This window comes from Colletotrichum costaricense, assembly GCF_030867565.1.
Source record: "Colletotrichum costaricense strain IMI 309622 chromosome Unknown Scaffold_15.1, whole genome shotgun sequence".
In the NCBI taxonomy this organism is placed as follows: Eukaryota; Fungi; Ascomycota; class Sordariomycetes; order Glomerellales; family Glomerellaceae; genus Colletotrichum; species Colletotrichum costaricense.
In genome coordinates, this window is record NW_026848244.1 from 787,710 (window position 1) to 806,688 (window position 18,979).

The 18,979-nt window shown below is 51.1% G+C and overlaps 5 protein-coding genes across 5 annotated transcripts; 4 read left to right on the plus strand and 1 right to left on the minus strand.

Annotated features, from left to right (window-relative positions):
* Positions 1-758: 758 nt before the first annotated feature.
* Positions 759-2,973, plus strand: CCOS01_12608 (GMC oxidoreductase; the record flags this gene model as incomplete). Its single annotated transcript, XM_060460756.1, has 5 exons — positions 759-1,277; positions 1,344-1,929; positions 2,009-2,107; positions 2,188-2,867; positions 2,944-2,973. 5 exons carry the CDS (start codon positions 759-761, stop codon positions 2,971-2,973), a joined length of 1,914 nt encoding a protein of 637 aa, XP_060308804.1.
* A 1,239-nt stretch (positions 2,974-4,212) lies between these two features.
* CCOS01_12609 (uncharacterized protein) lies at positions 4,213-7,244 on the plus strand (the record flags this gene model as incomplete). The annotated part of the gene is made up of 2 exons (XM_060460757.1): positions 4,213-4,747; positions 4,819-7,244. 2 exons carry the CDS (start codon positions 4,213-4,215, stop codon positions 7,242-7,244), a joined length of 2,961 nt encoding a protein of 986 aa, XP_060308805.1.
* A 1,242-nt stretch (positions 7,245-8,486) lies between these two features.
* On the plus strand, positions 8,487-10,512 carry CCOS01_12610 (uncharacterized protein; the record flags this gene model as incomplete). The annotated part of the gene is made up of 6 exons (XM_060460758.1): positions 8,487-8,719; positions 8,798-9,153; positions 9,211-9,386; positions 9,442-9,645; positions 9,709-10,092; positions 10,156-10,512. The coding sequence occupies 6 exons, from the start codon at positions 8,487-8,489 to the stop codon at positions 10,510-10,512; spliced, it is 1,710 nt and encodes a 569-aa protein (XP_060308806.1).
* A 164-nt stretch (positions 10,513-10,676) lies between these two features.
* CCOS01_12611 (C6 zinc finger protein) lies at positions 10,677-12,684 on the minus strand (the record flags this gene model as incomplete). The annotated part of the gene is made up of 3 exons (XM_060460759.1): positions 10,677-11,139; positions 11,204-11,272; positions 12,497-12,684. The coding sequence occupies 3 exons, from the start codon at positions 12,682-12,684 to the stop codon at positions 10,677-10,679; spliced, it is 720 nt and encodes a 239-aa protein (XP_060308807.1).
* Positions 12,685-12,976: 292 nt separating this feature from the next.
* Positions 12,977-18,718, plus strand: CCOS01_12612 (glycoside hydrolase family 3; the record flags this gene model as incomplete). The annotated part of the gene is made up of 6 exons (XM_060460760.1): positions 12,977-12,992; positions 13,068-13,223; positions 13,286-13,892; positions 13,951-14,266; positions 14,322-15,823; positions 16,195-18,718. The coding sequence occupies 6 exons, from the start codon at positions 12,977-12,979 to the stop codon at positions 18,716-18,718; spliced, it is 5,121 nt and encodes a 1,706-aa protein (XP_060308808.1).
* Positions 18,719-18,979: the final 261 nt, after the last annotated feature.

An 18,979-nucleotide genomic window follows, 5' to 3' on the forward strand; every position in this document is an offset into this window, starting at 1 on the left:
GACTCCCGCGCGCTTGAGAGAATTCTCGACAACAGCGGGGCGACTACAAGGCAGTGAACAGAGAGACTTGACTCCGTCGGTCGTTTGTGAGTGGAGAGCGTAACGCAAACAGAGTTTATGACGCAGAAAAAGGAAGTTGACCAGAAAAGAGGTTGCTCAGGACTCGGGAGTCGGGATATTCCCACTTCTTCTCTTCTTTGAAATTATAATTTACCTTAAACAGCCTTGTCATGTGGTGATCATCAGCTGCAGAAAAGAGGCTCGGAACCTCACTTTGACAGTCTCCGAAGGTCAAATTAGGCTAAGATCCCGTTGGTACTTACAGTGCCGTCGCACATAGAGTTGTACAGAACCAACAGCATATGGCTCGCTAATGGATCATGGCCTCCGCAATTCCGTCAACTCGACTCTGTATCCTGTTCAGTTGGTGGTCCAACAGCACCGCCGCACGACTTGGCAGCTTGGCGACTGATCCATCTGGCGGGCCCATCCCCGAGCCTGCCCCTGCATATGTTGACCTTCCGAATCAGAAGTCTGATATGACATGCATTTGTGAGATATACTGTAAGCGTATTCACGGCTCTGGAATGCTTCCGGGCGAGCGCCAAGTGCTTTGCCCTGGACACAAGGAGAGTTGTGTATAAGTAAAACGATTGATCATACCTCATCGTTGGAGTTTGTATGGGTCTCTCAGCAGCCTTCACTCTCTTTTACATAGATAGTATTCTGCGAGTCGGCAGAGACGCTTATTGTTCACCATGCCGTTCTTTCATCAACCCAAGCCCCGGTGGCTGACAATCGCATCCGCGGTTCTCCTCGGAGCAAGCTGTGTCACTGACGCCTATGTGATTCCCCGCCAAATCAACTCATCTCAGTTGCTGAACAGCTACGATTATGTCATTGTCGGTGGCGGAACTGCAGGCTTGACTGTCGCAGACCGTCTGACAGAGGACCCTGAGACCAAAGTCTTGGTTCTCGAGGCTGCAGACTGGGGCAACATGTCCGAGAACCTCAAGGTTTCCTTCCTCACTCGAACTGGAGCTTTTACCGACCTCCTTTGGCCCGGACTCCAGTCTGTACCCCAGCCCGGTCTGAACGGAAGGACAGGCAATGTCTTCATTGCTAAGCAGGTCGGAGGTGGTGCGTCGGTGAACGCCATGATGAACATGCGTGGCTCGGCTGAGGACTACGACCGTTGGGCCAGCCTTTTCGGATCCGAGGCTCAGCAGGGAACTGCCGACTGGAGCTGGGACGGTATCTTGCCATACTTCAAGAAGGTAAGAGAGGGAACCTAAAGCAACAACCTCATTGTCGCGACTTCAATCTGACCGTCATTATAACAGGGCCTTCACTTCACTGAGCCGCCTCCCGAGCTGACTGACAACTTTGACAGCGTCAAGTTTGACGCCTCCTACTGGGGAGACTCGTCAGAGATCTATGCCGGATGGCCGCGGTTCTATTACCCTGGTGTTAAGCCCCTAGTTGAGGCTTTCAAGGAGATCGATGGAGTGGAGTTCCCGGCTGACAGCGGTGCCGGAAAGCCCGGTGTCTTTTGGTTTCCCACGCTCATGGATCCCCGTACCGTCACCCGTTCCTACGCTGGTACCGGTCACTATCTGAACGTCAATGCCACTCGTCCTAACTACCATCTTTTGCTCAACACCCAGGCCCGCAAGTTGATTCTTGACGACCAGCTATCCGTTACCGGAGTTGAGTTCCCGTCCGGAAACAAAAGCTTTGTCACTGTCACTGCAAAGAAGGAGGTTCTCCTCGCTGCTGGCGCCATCCACACTCCTCAGCTGCTGCAGCTTAGCGGCATTGGTCCCAAGAGCCTTCTCGAAGCTGGTGGCATAGATGTTCTTGTCGATCTCCCTGGCGTCGGCCAGAACTTCCAAGACCACAGCAGTCTCTCTACCATGAACATTACTCGTAAGTGACGAGACATTTTATGGGCGCGATGAAACGGACCTTCAGTCGACGAAGAATACAAAAACTAACCCGTCTATAGTCTCTAAGCTTACTGAGATCCACCCTAACCCGAACGACTTAGTTGAGGGGAATGACTTTAAGACTTGGGCCGACGAGGTGTGGGCAGCCAATAAGACCGGTTAGTAGTTCTCCAAGCCAGAGTTTTCTCACTCACATTTGCCTGGCTCTGACTGATTCATTATGATTTCCGTGGGACAGGCCCCTATTCAATTGCACTGACTAACTTGGCCGGCTGGCTCCCTTTCACCGCCGTGTCCGACCGGGCTGAGGAGCTCGCCACCAAGTTGGAGCAACAAGACCATGCCAGTCTCCTGCCGACGGATGCTGCGTCCACAGTCGTCGCTGGCTTCGAGGCGCAGATGAAGATCCTGGCCGCTCAGATGCGATCCAAGAACACGGCATTCACCCGCATGCAGCTCATTGCAGACCATGGATCTCAGGGCCCTGTCGCAATGCAGTCCTTCAGCCGTGGCACCATCAACATCAACACGACTGACCCGTGGAACACTGAGCCTGTGATTGACTATCGCGCCCTGTCCAACCCTCTCGAGGCCGATTTCTTCGTCGAGTCGATCAAATTCCTTCGCCGCTACAACTTCAACACCTCCCTGGCCACGCAATTTGATCCGGTCGAGTACGCCCCCGGTCCTGATGTCACCTCGGACGAGGATCTCAAGGCTTACATTGCTGGCGCCATGTCACCAACTGACTACCACCCCGTGGGTACCGCATCTATGATGCCACTCAACCTGGGCGGTGTTGTCGACCAGACATTGCGGGTATACGGAGTGAAAAACCTGAGAGTCGTTGATGCTAGTGTCATGCCCATGGTTCCCAGCGCCAACACCTGCCAGCCTACTTATGCTCTTGCCGAGAAGGTGAGTCTTCTCCTCTTGCTTTTCTGTTTCTATAGCCCCGATGCTCCATTTAACTGACACAATTTCCTATCAACAGGCAGCAGAAATCATCAAGCAGGGCGTCTGAGCTGGCCTAAGTGATTAATATACGCAAACACATCCGTTTCTTTCGTCTTACTTGTACATGACACAAAAGTGGACGTTTACAGTAGAGTACCATGGCCTAGTTCTACGATACCAAGATATGAACTACTGCGTTACTATTGATTCAATTGACGTCCAAGTGAGGATAACAGTAACTATCCCGGTAGCTGTGGCAGGGTACCATCCGGACTCAGGACAACCATCTTTACATGTTCCTCCCCATTAGCTCCAGATCCAACTTGTCAGTATAAGAATATAATAGAGACGGGCTCCGATCAACCTATAATGCACTGCTTCTATAGCATCATACAGCATTGGGTAATGCACATACTTCATATCTAGTCGACTGACATGTTATTGAAGTTACCCGTAGCGGATGATGTGTCATTACATCGGTTGAACTTCGGCGCAAATAGGGACATGAGATGTGCCAGGGATAGCTTTCAGCAGTCGCAATTGAGAAACATGATTCAATGAAGATATTGTCATTCACCTGCTGATACCATAGTCAGATCGTCCATCATGATTATGTTCGGTCGAGACGCGCAATGAGATCACGCTGGAACCAGCCAATCGGAATCACCCTGGATCACATGAAAAGCCTCTTTGTCAGTGCCAATTCATTCGGGACTCTGCATGCTGCCCCTACTAAAGGCAACGGATCTTAGGAAGTGAATCGATGTCAGCCGAGGATCTACGCTATGCTCGCGCTGTACCCAAACCAAGATTAGATACCATCCAGTATGCCCATCATCTTTAGGCAGCAAAAGTTTGTGGAACAAGTATTGGCATTGTGGGTTCAACCGCGCCACGACGCCGTTCATCTTGTCCGATGCTGCGGGCCGCCAATGTGTGGATCTCCAACCACAATGATGGATTGGTTTCACTCATTTCCCATGGTACAAGGCGCGGCACTCGTAGGTGGAGCGTCAGCAATTGGTCTGCAGCTTCGCCTCGTCCGAGTTTCCCTAGCTAGGTAATACTAAGTATTATTTGCGTGGGCTCGTCCCTTGTGAGCTGTGCGCTGTGAGCCAGAAGGATCACGCTAAAATCTGATGGGAGAATGAATTATTGCTTCGTGTTTTGGTACCATGTCTGCCTGCCAAGAGACAACGAAAACACCTTCAAGAATGAAAAAGCTGCAACTCCGCAATAATCACGAAATTTGGGATCGGGTAATGAACTCTCAGCAGAAAGTTGAGACAAGACTTCCATTGCCAACATGAGCCGCAAGACTTTCGGCCTCGACGCCTCGGATTTACCACAGGACCCATACTATCCCCAAACAGACCCAACAGGCCCTAGTTTCCTTGATACAGAAGGATGTCTCTGTGCTTTACAGGTGACACCTGCCGGCGGAGCCCCAGAACCAGCTTGGCAATGCATCGGAGACCAAAGCAAGGGAAGCATCTACACAATCAGAACCGGCAGATGGTTCAACACACTCAATGGGACCGGAAATGCCAATGGGCCCATTTATGATGCTTCAAGTCCGCCGGATATCGAAAAGCCCAAAAGATGGCTCTCTGGAGCGTTGCGAGACTCGCCGGGCAACGACGGGCTCAGTGTGTACGACAGCGCTTGCACTGGCAAGAATAACACCAGATTCTCGACCTCGTTCTACGAAGCAACGGCACAGATCATTGCAGGCCAGCAGCCATATAGTGCTGCGCCGTGTTACAGACAAGGGGCGGTTCCGATAGAGATTCAGACTGTGGACAGTTGGCAGGCTACTGGGTGCAGCCCGGGTTTTCTATGTGAGTATAAGTCTCAAATAAACCTTGCAAGTGTGCGTTTGATGGGTAAGTGTTTGCTAACTCAGGTCTAGGTGAGAACAATACTGTCAACTCAATACCTCAGTACTGTCCACCGCTGGACGCATGTCAAATGGCAAGATTAGCATCGTTCACCTGCAATTTTGGCGGCAAGAACGCTGGCATGGGCCCTTTTGAGCCGGTTGTTTGTCAAGCTGGAAACTACTGCCCAGAAGAGAATAACGGCAAGGTTTCTATCGTCTGTCCAGCTGGCTCATATTGCCAGCCTGGAGCCGCAACCCCAACACCATGTTCGGTTGGCAGCCGTTGCCCGGCAGGTTCTTCCTACGAGCTGTTTCTCATCCCTCTCGCCATCTTGATCATTATCGATGTTCTGATGATCGCCGGCATGGTTATTTACCGATTCCGAAAGCGCCTTCGCGATCATCAATCAAATAAGAGCCGGAGACCAACTTTGAAGCGCGGCATGAGCAGCATGAAAGCTCAGATCACGGGCTACAGGACACTTTCGGAAGATACAGACCGCGAGATGCTCCCAATGAGCGCTACCTATATTCCCAACCGGACCGACTCCTATGGAGGAGGATTTCAAGCCGCCCTTAACCTCGATTCCGAAGACTCAGTCAATGTACGGCCAACGAGCGAGATGCTCAATCCTCAGCTGATGGCGTTTGTCTCCTCGATGAGGCGTGCGACTGATGCAACCAATCTTGGTCTCTCCTTCAGCTACTCTGACCTCAGTTTCCACCCTAAGAAGAGCTCCAAGATGATTCTTCAAAACGTTACGGGATCCATCGACCGGGGCACTTTGACGGCTGTCATGGGCGGATCCGGTGCCGGTAAGTCAACATTTGTCAACGTACTCATGGGTAAGACCAAGAACACCGGAGGCACAGTAGCTGTGAACAGCAGTCCAGACAAGTTGAAGCGGTACAAGAAGGTGATTGGTTATGTACCTCAAGACGACATCGTGCTGCCGGAGCTCACGGTATACGAAAACATTGTCCATAGCGCAAAGATCCGCTTGCCTCAGACTTGGTCAACGGCTGACATTGAGTCTCATGTCGATTCTGTCATTGACTGCTTGGAACTCTCCCACGTACGCAACTCCTTAGTCGGTTCAGTCGCTGTACCTGTCATTAGTGGTGGGCAACGCAAACGTGTCAGTATCGGTATGGAACTGGCTTCTGCACCAATGGCGATCTTCCTGGACGAGCCGACGAGCGGTCTCGATGCAACTGCAGCTTCATCTTTAATGCGGACTTTGAAGGCAGTTGCGCGGCTGGGAATCACCGTAATCGTCATCATCCATCAACCACGAACCGAAATTTTTGAGAATTTCGATAACCTCATTCTCCTCGGCAATGGCCAGACTATCTACGAAGGTCCCCAAGCTGAAGTGCAGGACTATTTCGAGGGGCTCGGCTTCGGGTTCCCAAAGCACAGTAATCACGGCGACGTGGTCACCGATATTATTACCGGGAACGGTCGCGATTACAAGCAAATCGGGGAGATTTCCAAAGACTCGCTCATTTCAAAGTGGTCAGATCACCGCCAGTCTCTCGCGCACAAGGAACGTCACGCTTCCTCCATCATGAGCAACAACGGCATCTACGCCGCTATCAAACATCGCGGTGCACCGTTGTACAGACAGGCATGGCTCTGCCTCCGCCGGGCCATGCTTCAGCAGTACCGCACCAAAGCAGCTTTTTGGGCTGAGATGGGTCTCGCGGCGCTCGCTGGATTTCTCCTGGGCCTTGCCGAGCACTCGAAAAAGGGCATCTTGTTTACTGGCACTTTCAAAGAGCCGTACTCGATCTTGTCAACTGCTGTAGACTTCAAGTCCGCCCCTGAACTTGCTCTATTGGTCTCCATTGCTGTTGGTCTAGTGTCTGGTGCACCTGGCGTGAAGACTTTCTCAGAAGAACTGCTCGTGCATCGGAGGGAGGCCGAAGCGGGACACAACAGACTAGCATATTTTCTTGCCAAGGTCGTCTCGGTCCTTCCCCGTATGCTCTTTGGATGTCTCCATTTCACAACATTCTTGTTCATTCTCACGGTACCGGTGATCAACTGGGGGCTTGCTTTCCTCACGAACTTCTTCTACTTTTACTGCATTTACGGGCTGGCCAGTATTGTCAGCATGCTTGTCCGGCGAGAAGATGCCCCCCTGTTTGCGACAATGATTAGTCTTATCGTTGCAATCTTGTCTGGTGCTGCTCCTCCACTAGCTAAAGTCAAGGAGTGGCACTTGGAATGGCTTTGGCGCGCTTCACCCGGTGTCTGGTTAGCAGAGATCTACTTTGGCCAGCTAGTCTCGCCTTTTGGGTACTTGTATGATGTCGAGTCTGCTGCAGCGGCGACTGGCTTCCATTTGAATTGGTTATGGCGTAACATGGGAGTTTTGGTTGGTATTGGAACTATCTACAGAGTGGTTGCATTCCTTGCGATGATTTTCGGGCAAAGCCGGCGTAGATAGATTGGTACATAGACCTGTTCAATCCAAGAGTACGGAGACTGATGGTCTTATTATCACTATCCGCCACATCTACTCCGACGTCTGTTTACATGCATGCATCCTGGATAGAATGTCAAGCTTAGGGATATGGCAGATGAGATCATCATGGCCTGCCTGGACATGCGAAGTGATTGCTCTTGTGCAAAAGATGACGATTGTAGGTTCTGCGAACGATAGGATGCAGATATTAAAGCACATTGGTATTTCTGCCTGTGCGAACCTTCAGTGTCGAACATATCTTCAGACAAGCTCAAGGTTAATCCTGATGACGATCTACGAAGGAGCCTGCTGATGTCTGCCAAGAGCTAGAAATTTTGAGGAACATCATGCTAATCCGAAGCAAAGAACTGTGATCTATTAATCGAGAGCGGCTCTGTCACGCAAAGAGAAACAGTGTGGGAGGTGAGAAAGTCCACAGAACGAGGGGCCATATGTTGGGAACAAGGGACAAGCGCGATTTGACCGTGATTTTCTGCCTGGGCAGAATTTCCTGTTGTGAATCTCCACACTAATCTTGCTAGGCTGATGTCTGATGGAACATTGGCTGTCAACAACCCAGTGAAGACCAGGCCATTGGGTGACTTTGGTGCGGGATGCCAGGCAAGGCCGCGACAGCCATATCAACTATCACGGCGCTGTGTCTGCACTTAGGCAAGAAGAGACTTCCTCGACATGTATAACGCCCTGCTGACAGTGTGCAGTCAGATTTCAGTAGAGGCCAAGGTAGATGACTGACCAGATGCTGTTGCGGGTACTCGCCTCTTTGGCTTCTTCATCTCCCGCTGGCGACATAGAACCGTGCCAAGGAGCGGTTCGACATGCCAGTCGCACTTAGAGGATGTCTAACAGGTACATGGTGGCAGCAGGCTTTTCAGTGTATCATCCCGGCGCTGTCTACGTGACGTATTGGAGCGAGACCGGTCTGCCAAGAGCCAACCTTCCGACCTCTCTCTGAATCCATGACTTGCCTGCATGGAAACAAGTATGTAGGCCCAAGGAATCGGCTAAAACTAAGTGGTCAGGCCTTCCCCAGTTTCCAGAGAACGTTCGTATATATGGCCACACTTGGTCTCGCTTGGTCCAAACTCTCTCTAGGTCACCATCCAGAAGTTTCTGATTCCGTCTCATTCCCATTCCTTTACGCACCTACCTCTTTCTCGGAATCGATATCCCTCGCTTTCACACCTATCTTATCTCAACATCATGTCGGTTGACCCAGAGTTCAGCAATTCCAGCGAGATGCGGTTACAGAGGGGGAATACGGACACGTCGTACACCTACGATGGCCAAAAAAGCTGGAGGCGATGGAGAATCCTTAGTCCAGGCCGTGGAATTTACCACGACATCAGAAGACGGCTTCCATACTACTGGAGCGACATTGCTGACGCGTGGACGTACCGCACTGTAGCCAGTACTATTCGCATGTATTTCGTGAAGTTAGTAGGCACACTGATCAGGATTATAGTTCAAACATTCGCCGAAATATGTGCTGACAACCAAATGAATGCCTTTAGTCTCCTCCCCGCGATAGCCTACACCCTCGACATGTACCGACGAACAGGACAGTTCTTTGGTATCAACGAAGCCCTTTTATCGTCGGCGCTCGCTGCCATTGTCTTCAGCATCCTCAGCGCCCAGCCCTTGACGATCGTTGGCGTCACCGGTTTGATCTCGCTCTTCAATTTGACAATCTACGACATCATCAAGATCTACGACGTCTCCATCTACCCACAGTTCATGGCTTGGACGGGAATCTGGGCAGCAATGTTCCATTGGCTCGTCGCCGTGTTCAACGCGTGTGACTACATGCGATACGTTACCGACTTTTCTAGCGAGGCATTTGGATTATACGTTGGCATCATCTACATCAGTCTGTGGGCTCAGTTTAAAGTAATAGTTGCAGAACGTCCTGCTGACAAAGATACAGTCAAGGGTGTGGAAGAACTGGTGAACGAGTTCGATGCTGAAGGCAGCGCTGCGGGTTACTTAGCTTGTATGATTGCGATTCTATACTTCGGCACTGTCTACAGTTTGGAGAAGATGGGCTCCAGCACTTTTTGGACGTCTGTTTACCGAGAAATTCTCGCTGACTACGCCTATGTGGTGATATTCCTACTTGCTACCAATGAATAGGAACGGATGTTGATAGTTCTCGCAGTTCGCCACCATCTTTTGGGTTTGTTTCTCTCACATCCCGGGAACTCTCAAAGCAACGCATATCATGAGGGTCCCTGTTGTCGACGCCTTCCAACCGACTCAGCCTAGGAGCTGGATCCTCGACTTTTGGAACCTTGACGCAAAGTGGGTTTTTGTAGCTATGCCTTTCGGTTTTCTAGTAATGCTGCTTTTCTACTACGATCATGTAAGTGTTTCTTTCACCTTCGGGGTGCATGCGTATTCGAGAGAACTGGCTAAATCTTCCCAGAATGTCAGCAGTATTACCGCTCAAGCACGCCATTATCCCTTGAAGAAGCCAGGAGGTTTCCACTGGGACTTTTTTCTACTCGGCTGCACGACGTTCATCGCAGGCATCTTGGGCTTGCCGATGCCTAATGGACTCGTCCCTCAGGCCCCAGTTCATACCGATTCCTTGACAGTCTACGAGACGAAGCTCCAATTTCTACCGACTTACGAAGGAGGCGATACAGAAATCCGACGGCCTGTGGTTGTTGCTACACAAGTGGTCGAGCAGAGGATTTCTCACTTGTTGATGGGCCTCGCTCTGATAGGCACCATGACGAGTCCCCTTCTGGTGGTGATCCATACCATGCCAGCTGCTGCCTTTGCTGGCGTCTTCTTTGTCGTTGGTGTAGGTTATCGATCCGGTCCCTTGGTGTGAATGAATAGTTGACTGATTAAAACAATCTTCCAGTGGGGCTCAATCGAATCGAACAGCATCCTTCAGAAATTCCTCTATCTTCAAGCGGAAGAACGCTTCATACAACGAGATGAATTACTTCTCCAAGTCCGCCGCCGAAAGGTCTGGTTGTACATAGCCATACAATTCTTAGCTGTTATAGCTTGCGTTGCTATCTCTCATACGCTGGGTGCCATCGGCTTCCCGGTACTGATCATCTTGCTCATCCCGATGAGAGTCTTGCTGGTACCAAGGTGGTTTCTCCGAAAAGAGTTACAGATACTGGATGACTTCACGGCTACAAACGAGATGGTACTAGCAAGTTTGGGAGGCAAGCCCGGACTTCCTGAACGTTCTCTTGAAGAAGATTAGGGACTTGAGAGGAGAGTCAGCCAGGGGAAGCATGGAGTTGCCAGAAAAAGAGCTAGAAGTCTGCATCGATAGACTACAGATATAGGGCATGAAAAGTCTCGACCCGAACGACCCTAGACGTGTACTTGACTAAAAGACTATAGTGCAATACCAGGTTTGCTACCTTACTCATGGCTAGCGAGGATCTCAATCATCCTCCTGAAGTCAGGTACCTCATCAACCCAATGTTTCAAGAGGTTCACTACGTCCTCGACACTAGCTTTCCAGTCGTGTGGAAGCTTGTCATGCAGCCCTCCATACGCGGCAGCGATCAAGACAAGCGCGCTCCGTGTGCATGACTGCAGCATCAACCACGTCCCATGATGTCGATGAAAGAATCCTGTCTTGTTGATATTTATCCTCCGCACGCAAAAGTCGAGACCTCGTGAAGCCAGCATGTGGGAGTCCCTGTCGTCTCCGAGTCGGCCATGCACAGCGGCGTAGATATAAGGCCAGTACATGAGTTCCAAGCAGTCTATCAGATGGCCACTGAGGATAAATCTTAGCTGGCCGTTCTCGTCAAAGTCGAAAGTAACGTCGCTGGAATCGTCTATCGCCGGCCGGAGACTCGGTGGAAGAGACCTGGCCCTACGAAGCAGAGGCACCATGTTAGTTCTGCAAGGGGCACCAAGGTCGGAACACGAATGCTTACCAGCTGTGGGCTTGGCGCTCGAACTCTAAGGTCATTGCCACCTTATCCGCAACATTGCCAGTGTCCTGACTATCCAAACATGTAGTCGATAGAATGCGGTTGTTAAGCCGCCTCAGTGCTATTTCAGCTAGGTAAAAATACCAGGCAGGCTCTCCTTGAGTTTGTATGGACTCTGGAGGGTCGGGAAAGAGATCTGGATAGCGTAGATCCCATGCACTCGTCTTGATAATTCCTAACTCCAACCGAACCTCGCTGTTTATCACTTAGTACGTCGTTTGGAAACGAGAGTAAAAAGACCCACAGCTCAGACTTGAAGCATGCCCAGTGGATGGTCTGCTGCAAGCGTATAGCTCCAGGGCTGGCATCGCGACAAGATAGTTGGAAAGTGTGGCAGCTCGACAAAGCCCGCGTGAACATTTTCCAGGCATCAGCCGGTCGCATCGTAGTCATCAAATACACGCCAGCCAAGAAGAAGCATTGGGCTTCTGCAATACCGCTACTGGATAGTAGCAAACCCATCCGCCTCTGCGCTGCAACAAAAAACGCTTCGGCACGGCTGAAGTTTTCGTTTTGTCGGACGGACAAAGATGTATGTGTATGGATGTTATCATGGTCTACTGTTGTTCCCAGGGCCAGTATGAGCAGCTGTAAATCTGTCAGATATCGGTTTATGGATAGCAGAAGTTTACAGTGACGAAGGACGGCTTACGACAAGACATGACGCAGCATCCCAACCGAACCCATTGAGAGATGTGCTCTTGACATGTTCTTCAATCGTCGGTATATCCAAAACTGGATTGAATATGTGATAAATAGACAAGAAAATGCCGAGGAGTCTGGAAGCGTCCTGAACGTCCACGTCTGACACGAGAAGAGGGCGTGACACCGAGTCGATTCCCGGAGGGATAGCCGGAGGCGAATCCTGTGATGAATAATGTAGGTCGGCGGCTTTCCAGACTGGCCAGTTGAGTATTACTTCGCAATTAACGTAACGGACCTCGAAGGAGTTGATCCAATCGATATCGGTGGTTGGAAATGGCGACGAAGAAAGCGATGAAGCAAAGTCTAAGCACGGCTGAGGAGCAGCAGGTAGCGGACGGCTGCCGTTTACCACGCTTTCCAATTCATCTAATCTTCGTAAGATAGCGAGACTGGCTGCATCGAAACTGCAATCATGATATTGTTGGCCCAGAACAGATGTAGAGGGGAAACGAGCATATGAGAAAGGAATTGCTGCCCATGGACGGGACAAATGCCGGGGAGAAAATCAAGGGGGCAGAGAAAAGCACACACCTAGCCTTTTCGAATTCGTGGTAGACGCAATCTATCCCCAGCTTCTTGCAAGAATTGCAGGCTGGCTTTTCGTTGTCACACTTTGTCCGTCGTTGACGACATGTCAGACAGGCCTGGACAGCTCGTTTCCGCGGATACGCAGGTCTCTTGCGAGAGCTGACACGGGTTTCTGCGTGTGAATTGGACATGATCGACGAGGGGCAGTACGTTCGCGGAGTGTAGGATAATAATGCGCGAGAAATGAAGAGGAGCGCTGCACGGTCACAGTGGATTTGCTACCAGCCCAAGCGTTTGGTTCGTTCCGCGGAAAGCCGGAATTGATCAGCCTTTTCGGGGGATCGACTCTCCGTGATGCAAGATTACTCAACACCAACTCAGCCCTGGGTGCAGGAGACTACGGAAATATGACCGAAATTTTGTTGGGGAACATGCTAGTCACTGCAGTTTACAAGAACTTCGAATGCGTGTTTAAAAACAGTCATGCACAATGGTGCGTGTAAGTCGCAATGAGTAGGTAGTCACCTGATGTCCGCGAGCTGATGATTATTCTCTACCTTGTCATTTCGTAAAGATTCTGTGCATAGAACTCTACTACACGGAAAAGCGCCAACACCATTGACAGCATCGATCATGACTATCTCCTATGCTCCAAAGGAAGTAGCCGTTTTTGACGTGGAAGACGTGTTGGAGAAATTAACCGTTCAAGAAAAGATTGATCTACTTGCTGGTATGAGTTCATGGAATCTCAAGGGAAAGGAGAAGTAGGAACTTTGCTGACTATACCTGCAGGTATCGACTTCTGGCACACCAAGAGCATTCCCCGTCTTGGGGTCCCCTCAGTCAGACTCTCCGATGGCCCCAATGGAGTCCGAGGTACACGATTTTTCAATGGTGTGCCGGCAGCTTGCTTCCCCTGCGGCACTGGTCTAGCAGCAACTTGGGATGCCGGTCTGCTTCGGGAAGCCGGAACGCTCATGGGTCTCGAAGCAAGAACCAAGGGGGCGCACATCCTCCTAGGTCCCACGGTCAACATGCAAAGAAGTCCACTGGGAGGCAGAGGATTTGAATCGTTCTCAGAAGACCCAGTTCTTGCAGGCCAAAGTGCCGCTGCAGTTGTCGCCGGCATTCAGAGCACAGGAGTCCAGGCTGCTATCAAGCACTTTGTGGGAAATGACCAGGAGCACGAGCGAATGGCCGTTGATTCTCGCATCACAGACAGGGCTCTTCGGGAAATCTACTTGCTGCCTTTCCAGATTGCTGTGCGAGATGCCAACCCAGCGTCCTTCATGACGGCTTACAATAAGGTCAATGGACTGCATGTGAGTGAAGACCCCAGTATCCTCCAGAGCATTTTGCGTGATCAATGGAAATGGAAAGGCCTTATCATGAGCGACTGGTGAGCACTCAGAATATACAAATAGAAGAGTGGCCGCGAACTGATTACACCGCTCAAGGTATGGCACATACTCTACAATCGAAGCCATCGAAGCTGGTCTCGACCTGGAGATGCCTGGACCCACGCGTTGGCGCGGCCAGCTGGTGAAGCACGCTCTGGCATCCAGAAGACTCCTTCCCGAGATCGTCGATGAAAGGGTCCGCGCTGTCCTTAAAGCCGTTCGCCGTGCAGCCTTGACGGGGATCCCAGAAGGGGCAGAGGAGAACGGCCGAGATCTTCCAGAGACCTCAGCTCTCCTTCGAAAGATTGCGGGAAACTCAATCGTACTGCTGAAAAACGAGAACTCTACTCTGCCTTTCAGGAAAGAAAAAACTGTCAGTTCATCACCGGTTTGCTCTTGATAAATTCAAGCTCTCTAATACTTGACAGGTTCTCGTCATCGGACCAAATGCCAAAGCAGCGGTCTACTGTGGTGGTGGATCAGCCACTTTGAGACCTTACTACGCAGTAACGCCCTTCGATGCTATTTACGAGCAAGCAAAGCATGTAGTGTACTCTGTCGGGTGTTATGCTCACAAGATGCTGCCGATTCTTGGCCCGCGATTGAAAACCGTAGACGGCCAGGTCGGAGTCACCTTCAGGGCTTACACCGCACCTGAAACTGATAGCGATCGTCAACCAGTTGATATGCTGCATCTAGTTGATACGAACATGTACTTTGCCGATTACTACCACCCCGACATAACAGAAGACCTATGGTGGGGAGAGATTGAGGCCTCGTTCACTGCTGAGGAGACGGGCGATTTCGAGTTCGGTCTCACTGTTCACGGAACTGCCAATCTTTATATTGACGGAGAGCTCGTGATCGACAACGAGACTGTCCAAAGAGGTGGTGGGAGCTTCTTCAACGTCGGTACCGTGGAGGAAACGGGTACCAAGGCATTGGTCGCCGGGCAGACGTACAATATCACGGTCAAATTCGCCAGTGGCGCAGCATCCAAGGTCAAAGACGCCGATGGTGTGGTTTCCTTTGGCGGCGGCGGTGTTCGCATTGGTGGTGTCGAAGTCCGCGACGCAGATGAGGAGATTCATCGCGCAGCAGAGCTGGCAAAGTCGGTGGACCAAGTCGTCATTTGCGTCGGTCTCAATGCGGACTTTGAGCAAGAGGGTCATGACCGCCCGCACATGGACTTGCCTGGAAGAACAGATGACTTAGTTGCCGCTGTCGCTGCTGCCAATCCAACTACCACAGTCGTGGTCCAGTCAGGAACGCCCGTGACTATGCCATGGGCTGATTCTGTATCGGCAATTATCCAGGCATGGTACGGCGGAAACGAGACGGGTAACTCCGTTGCCGATGTCCTATTTGGAAACGTCAACCCATCGGGCAAGTTGCCCCTATCATTCCCGGTCAGGGTTGAGGACAACCCGGCTTTCCTCAACTACCGATCGGATCAAGGGCGAGTCCTTTACGGCGAGGATGTCTTTGTTGGGTATCGCTACTACGAGGCAGTCAAGAGATCTGTTCTCTATCCCTTTGGATGGGGACTATCTTACACGTCCTTCAGCGTTGACAGCCTCCAGGTTTCTCACGGAGTCAAGGACGGTGACGAAAAGATTATAGTGCGAGTTGGGTTGAACAACATTGGGAAGGTTGATGGTTCCGAAGTTGTGCAGGTCTACGTTTCACCACAACACCCCTCAGTTACACGCCCCAAAAAGGAGCTTAAGGGATTCTCTAAGACGTATGTTAAGGCGGGACAGTCCGCTCAGGTAGAAGTCATCCTGAGCAAGAAATATGCTCTCAGCTTTTGGGACGAACCGCGAAAGCAGTGGGCGGTGGAGGCTGGAAACTTTGACATACTTGTTGGCACCAGCAGCCTTGAGACGCCTCTCGCGGCCATGATGAAGGTTGAGAGGACTAGCTGGTGGTCAGGTATTTGAACATCGAAAAGCTTCTTATGCGCTACACGATAGACAATAGAATCGATTCGAATGGAATGAGTAGATTTGTAGGTCCGGAATACATAAGAAAAATGGTACCTTTTCGCATGTGGCAGAATCGCGATGTGTTCTTCCGTGGCGTGTTGGGGAGAAATTGGTCAATGTGTTCGATCAACATGGAAGCTCGCTCAAGAGGGCACCGAGCTGGTGCATGGCACGGTGTATTGAACCCCCCACCATTCTATAAGATACTAAATTTCGCAATTTAAATGAGTGCATGTCCCCTCAACTTCCTCAAGGGTCATCCACTGGAATGACTCCCAAGACTCAACTCCCTCGTAACCACAATCACCAACAGCAAGATCACTACACACCATTGTGATATCATGGATCCCGAATTGCTCAGCACGCCCTGGATCTGGCACCCCGAGTGGCAAGACCACGGCGCAAACACTGCTGGTGGCATCGTCCACTTCCGCAAGCGCCTGAAGCTGGAAGAAGTTCCGCATGGGCAGTCGAGAATCCAGATTACAGCGGACACGAAATACAAGCTATTCGTCAACGGTCGACACGTCTTTTCGGGCCCCGTCAAAGGGGATGAACATCTCTGGTTCTATGACGAGATCGACATTCAACCATTCTTGAAGGCCGGGGTGAATCGTATCTCAGTCAGGGTCCTGCGCTTCTTTCACGCCACGCAGTACGCCACAAGTTTCCCACGACTACCCATTCCCGGACTTTTTGTTCGATCCCTGGCGGCAAATGATGGGTTCGTATTGCCTGTCCGCAGTGATAGCTCTTGGGAAGCTTCTATAGACCGTGCCACGGTGCTTCGCATCGACCAGAAAGAAGACGATTTCCTCCACATTTACGAAGACGTGGACGCAAGGAGATCGTCGGAGCTCGATTGGGTCTCGGCGAAACAATTGGAACTGCCGACATCACACGGCATCACTCCGCCGTGGGTGCTCTCGCCGCGGATGATACCAAAACCAACAACCGCCACCCAAGTACTTGCAGCTGTTCACAATGTCGAAAGTTCTATCAGCCAGGCTTCGTGGGAGAGCTTCCTCAAAGATGGTGCGAGCACGCTCCGACTGCCCGCGGGCACACATCACCACATCGAGGTTGAGGCAAAAGTTCACTTGACAGCAATGCTCGCGTTTCGTTTCAGACGATCCAAAACCTCGGGATCAACTTTACGAGTTCGTTATTCTGAGGCATATGAAGAGGAACCAGAGTACGTTCCCTACATTCGCCGCAAAGGCGATAGGAGAGACACGACCAAGTCCTTGTTCGGGCCTGAAGACAAATACATTTTTGCTGGCTCTTCAGGGGCTCACGCCAGCTCCGAGATCGCCTACGGTCTAGATGCGGCGGAGTTTGAGACCTTCTCGCCTTTTCATTTCCGAACCTTACGCTTCATGGCCATCAACATCCAGGTAGACCCGAACAGCGATCTAGAATTTGTAGGAATTCTTATCGACCAAGTGCATTATCCTTTGGACATTAAGAGCGAACTCACACTTCTGTCGACCGATGATCACCAGAGGACTTATCAGCGACTCTGGGAGAACAGCGCACGCACGTTGACCAACTGTATGCATGACTGCTACGAGGACTGTCCCTTTTATGAGCAGCTTCAATACGCCATGGATGTTCGCAGTTCCTGTCTGTTCACGTACGTCGTGTCAGGCGACGATCGAATGGCTCGACAAGCTATCGTTCAACTTCATAACTCGTATCGTCCGAGTATTGGGCTCATCGCAAGTCGCAGTCCTGCTCATGTCTTTCAAGTTATCCCTCACTTCTCGCTCTTCTGGATCTGCACGGTAGCTGATCACTTCACATATTACGGCGACGGAGACTTCACTCGAAGATTCCTGGCCGTATGCGACGGTATACTTTCGTCCTTCGCTCAGCGCTTGAATGCCGAAACTGGACTCATATCAAGTGACTGCCAGTCAGTCAGGACGCATTGGTACTTTGTCGACTGGACAACGCAATGGAGACCTATGGGCATACCGCCGGCTGCCGAGAGGACGGGCACTCAGACATTTACCAACTTTCTATACGCCTACACGCTCAAGACCATTGCAGAGACTGTTAAGGACCTCGGTCGACCGACCCTCGCCCAGGAGTATAGGTCACGAGCAGACGGTATCATTTTGGCCACACAGAAGCACTGTCGCGTGGGGGCAGTATTTACAGACGGAACGGCAGCCAGAGCTGATCATTCGCTGGATTTTAGTCAACATAATCAGATCTGGGCTGTTCTTTGTGGCGCGACTAGTGGTGAGGAGGCAAGAAAACTCCTTACTTATTGCTTCGATCATGGCCCGATTGCGTCGGAACTCCCTACTGCTTCGGGACAACCCGTCACCTTCACCAAACTTTCAACGGCGATGTCATTCTACGCTCTCCGGGCCTTGTCCGAAGTTGGCGGAGACCTCTACGACAAGGCTTTCCACTCTTTCTGGGATCCCTGGCGGCATCAGCTGAGCAAGAACCTCACAACTTGGTGCGAGGACGAGGTAACGCTCAGATCCGACTGTCATGCATGGAGCGCGGTGCCCCTCTACGAGTTCACGACTGAGGTTGCCGGAATTAAACCACTCGAGCCTGGATGGCGAGCCATCTCTTGCGCTCCTCGATTCAACCTCTTCAGCGAGTTTGACGCCAAGGTGGCGCTTGGTGGAGAACTAGCGCCTGGTATTGCTCGTGTCAGATGGTCCCGAGAGATTGGTACTGATGACCTGAGTTTGTCGGTTGTTCTACAAGACATTCCAGTCGAAGATTCGATTCGAGTAAGTGTAGAGCTTCCGAGTGGTGTTGAGGAGCATTTTGGTCGGGATCTTAAGTTCAACTTGCAACTAAAGTAGAGTATCGTACCAAGTTACACTAAGCATACAAGCATCTTGCTGTTCACTTACTGCCCGCGACCCTCATGAGATCGTAACTAAGATTCCGCGACGGCACATGTCTGCCACTTGTTGATTTACCCAAATCCAGGGGCAAGGCAATCCTACGTGATTCATAAAATCGACAAACTAGAGTCAGAATCGGGAAAAACTGAAGGCAAGCGCGAGGTCGAGCTAAGTTAGCGGGAGGATACGAGACGAATGCATTGTCCCGGCTTTCCG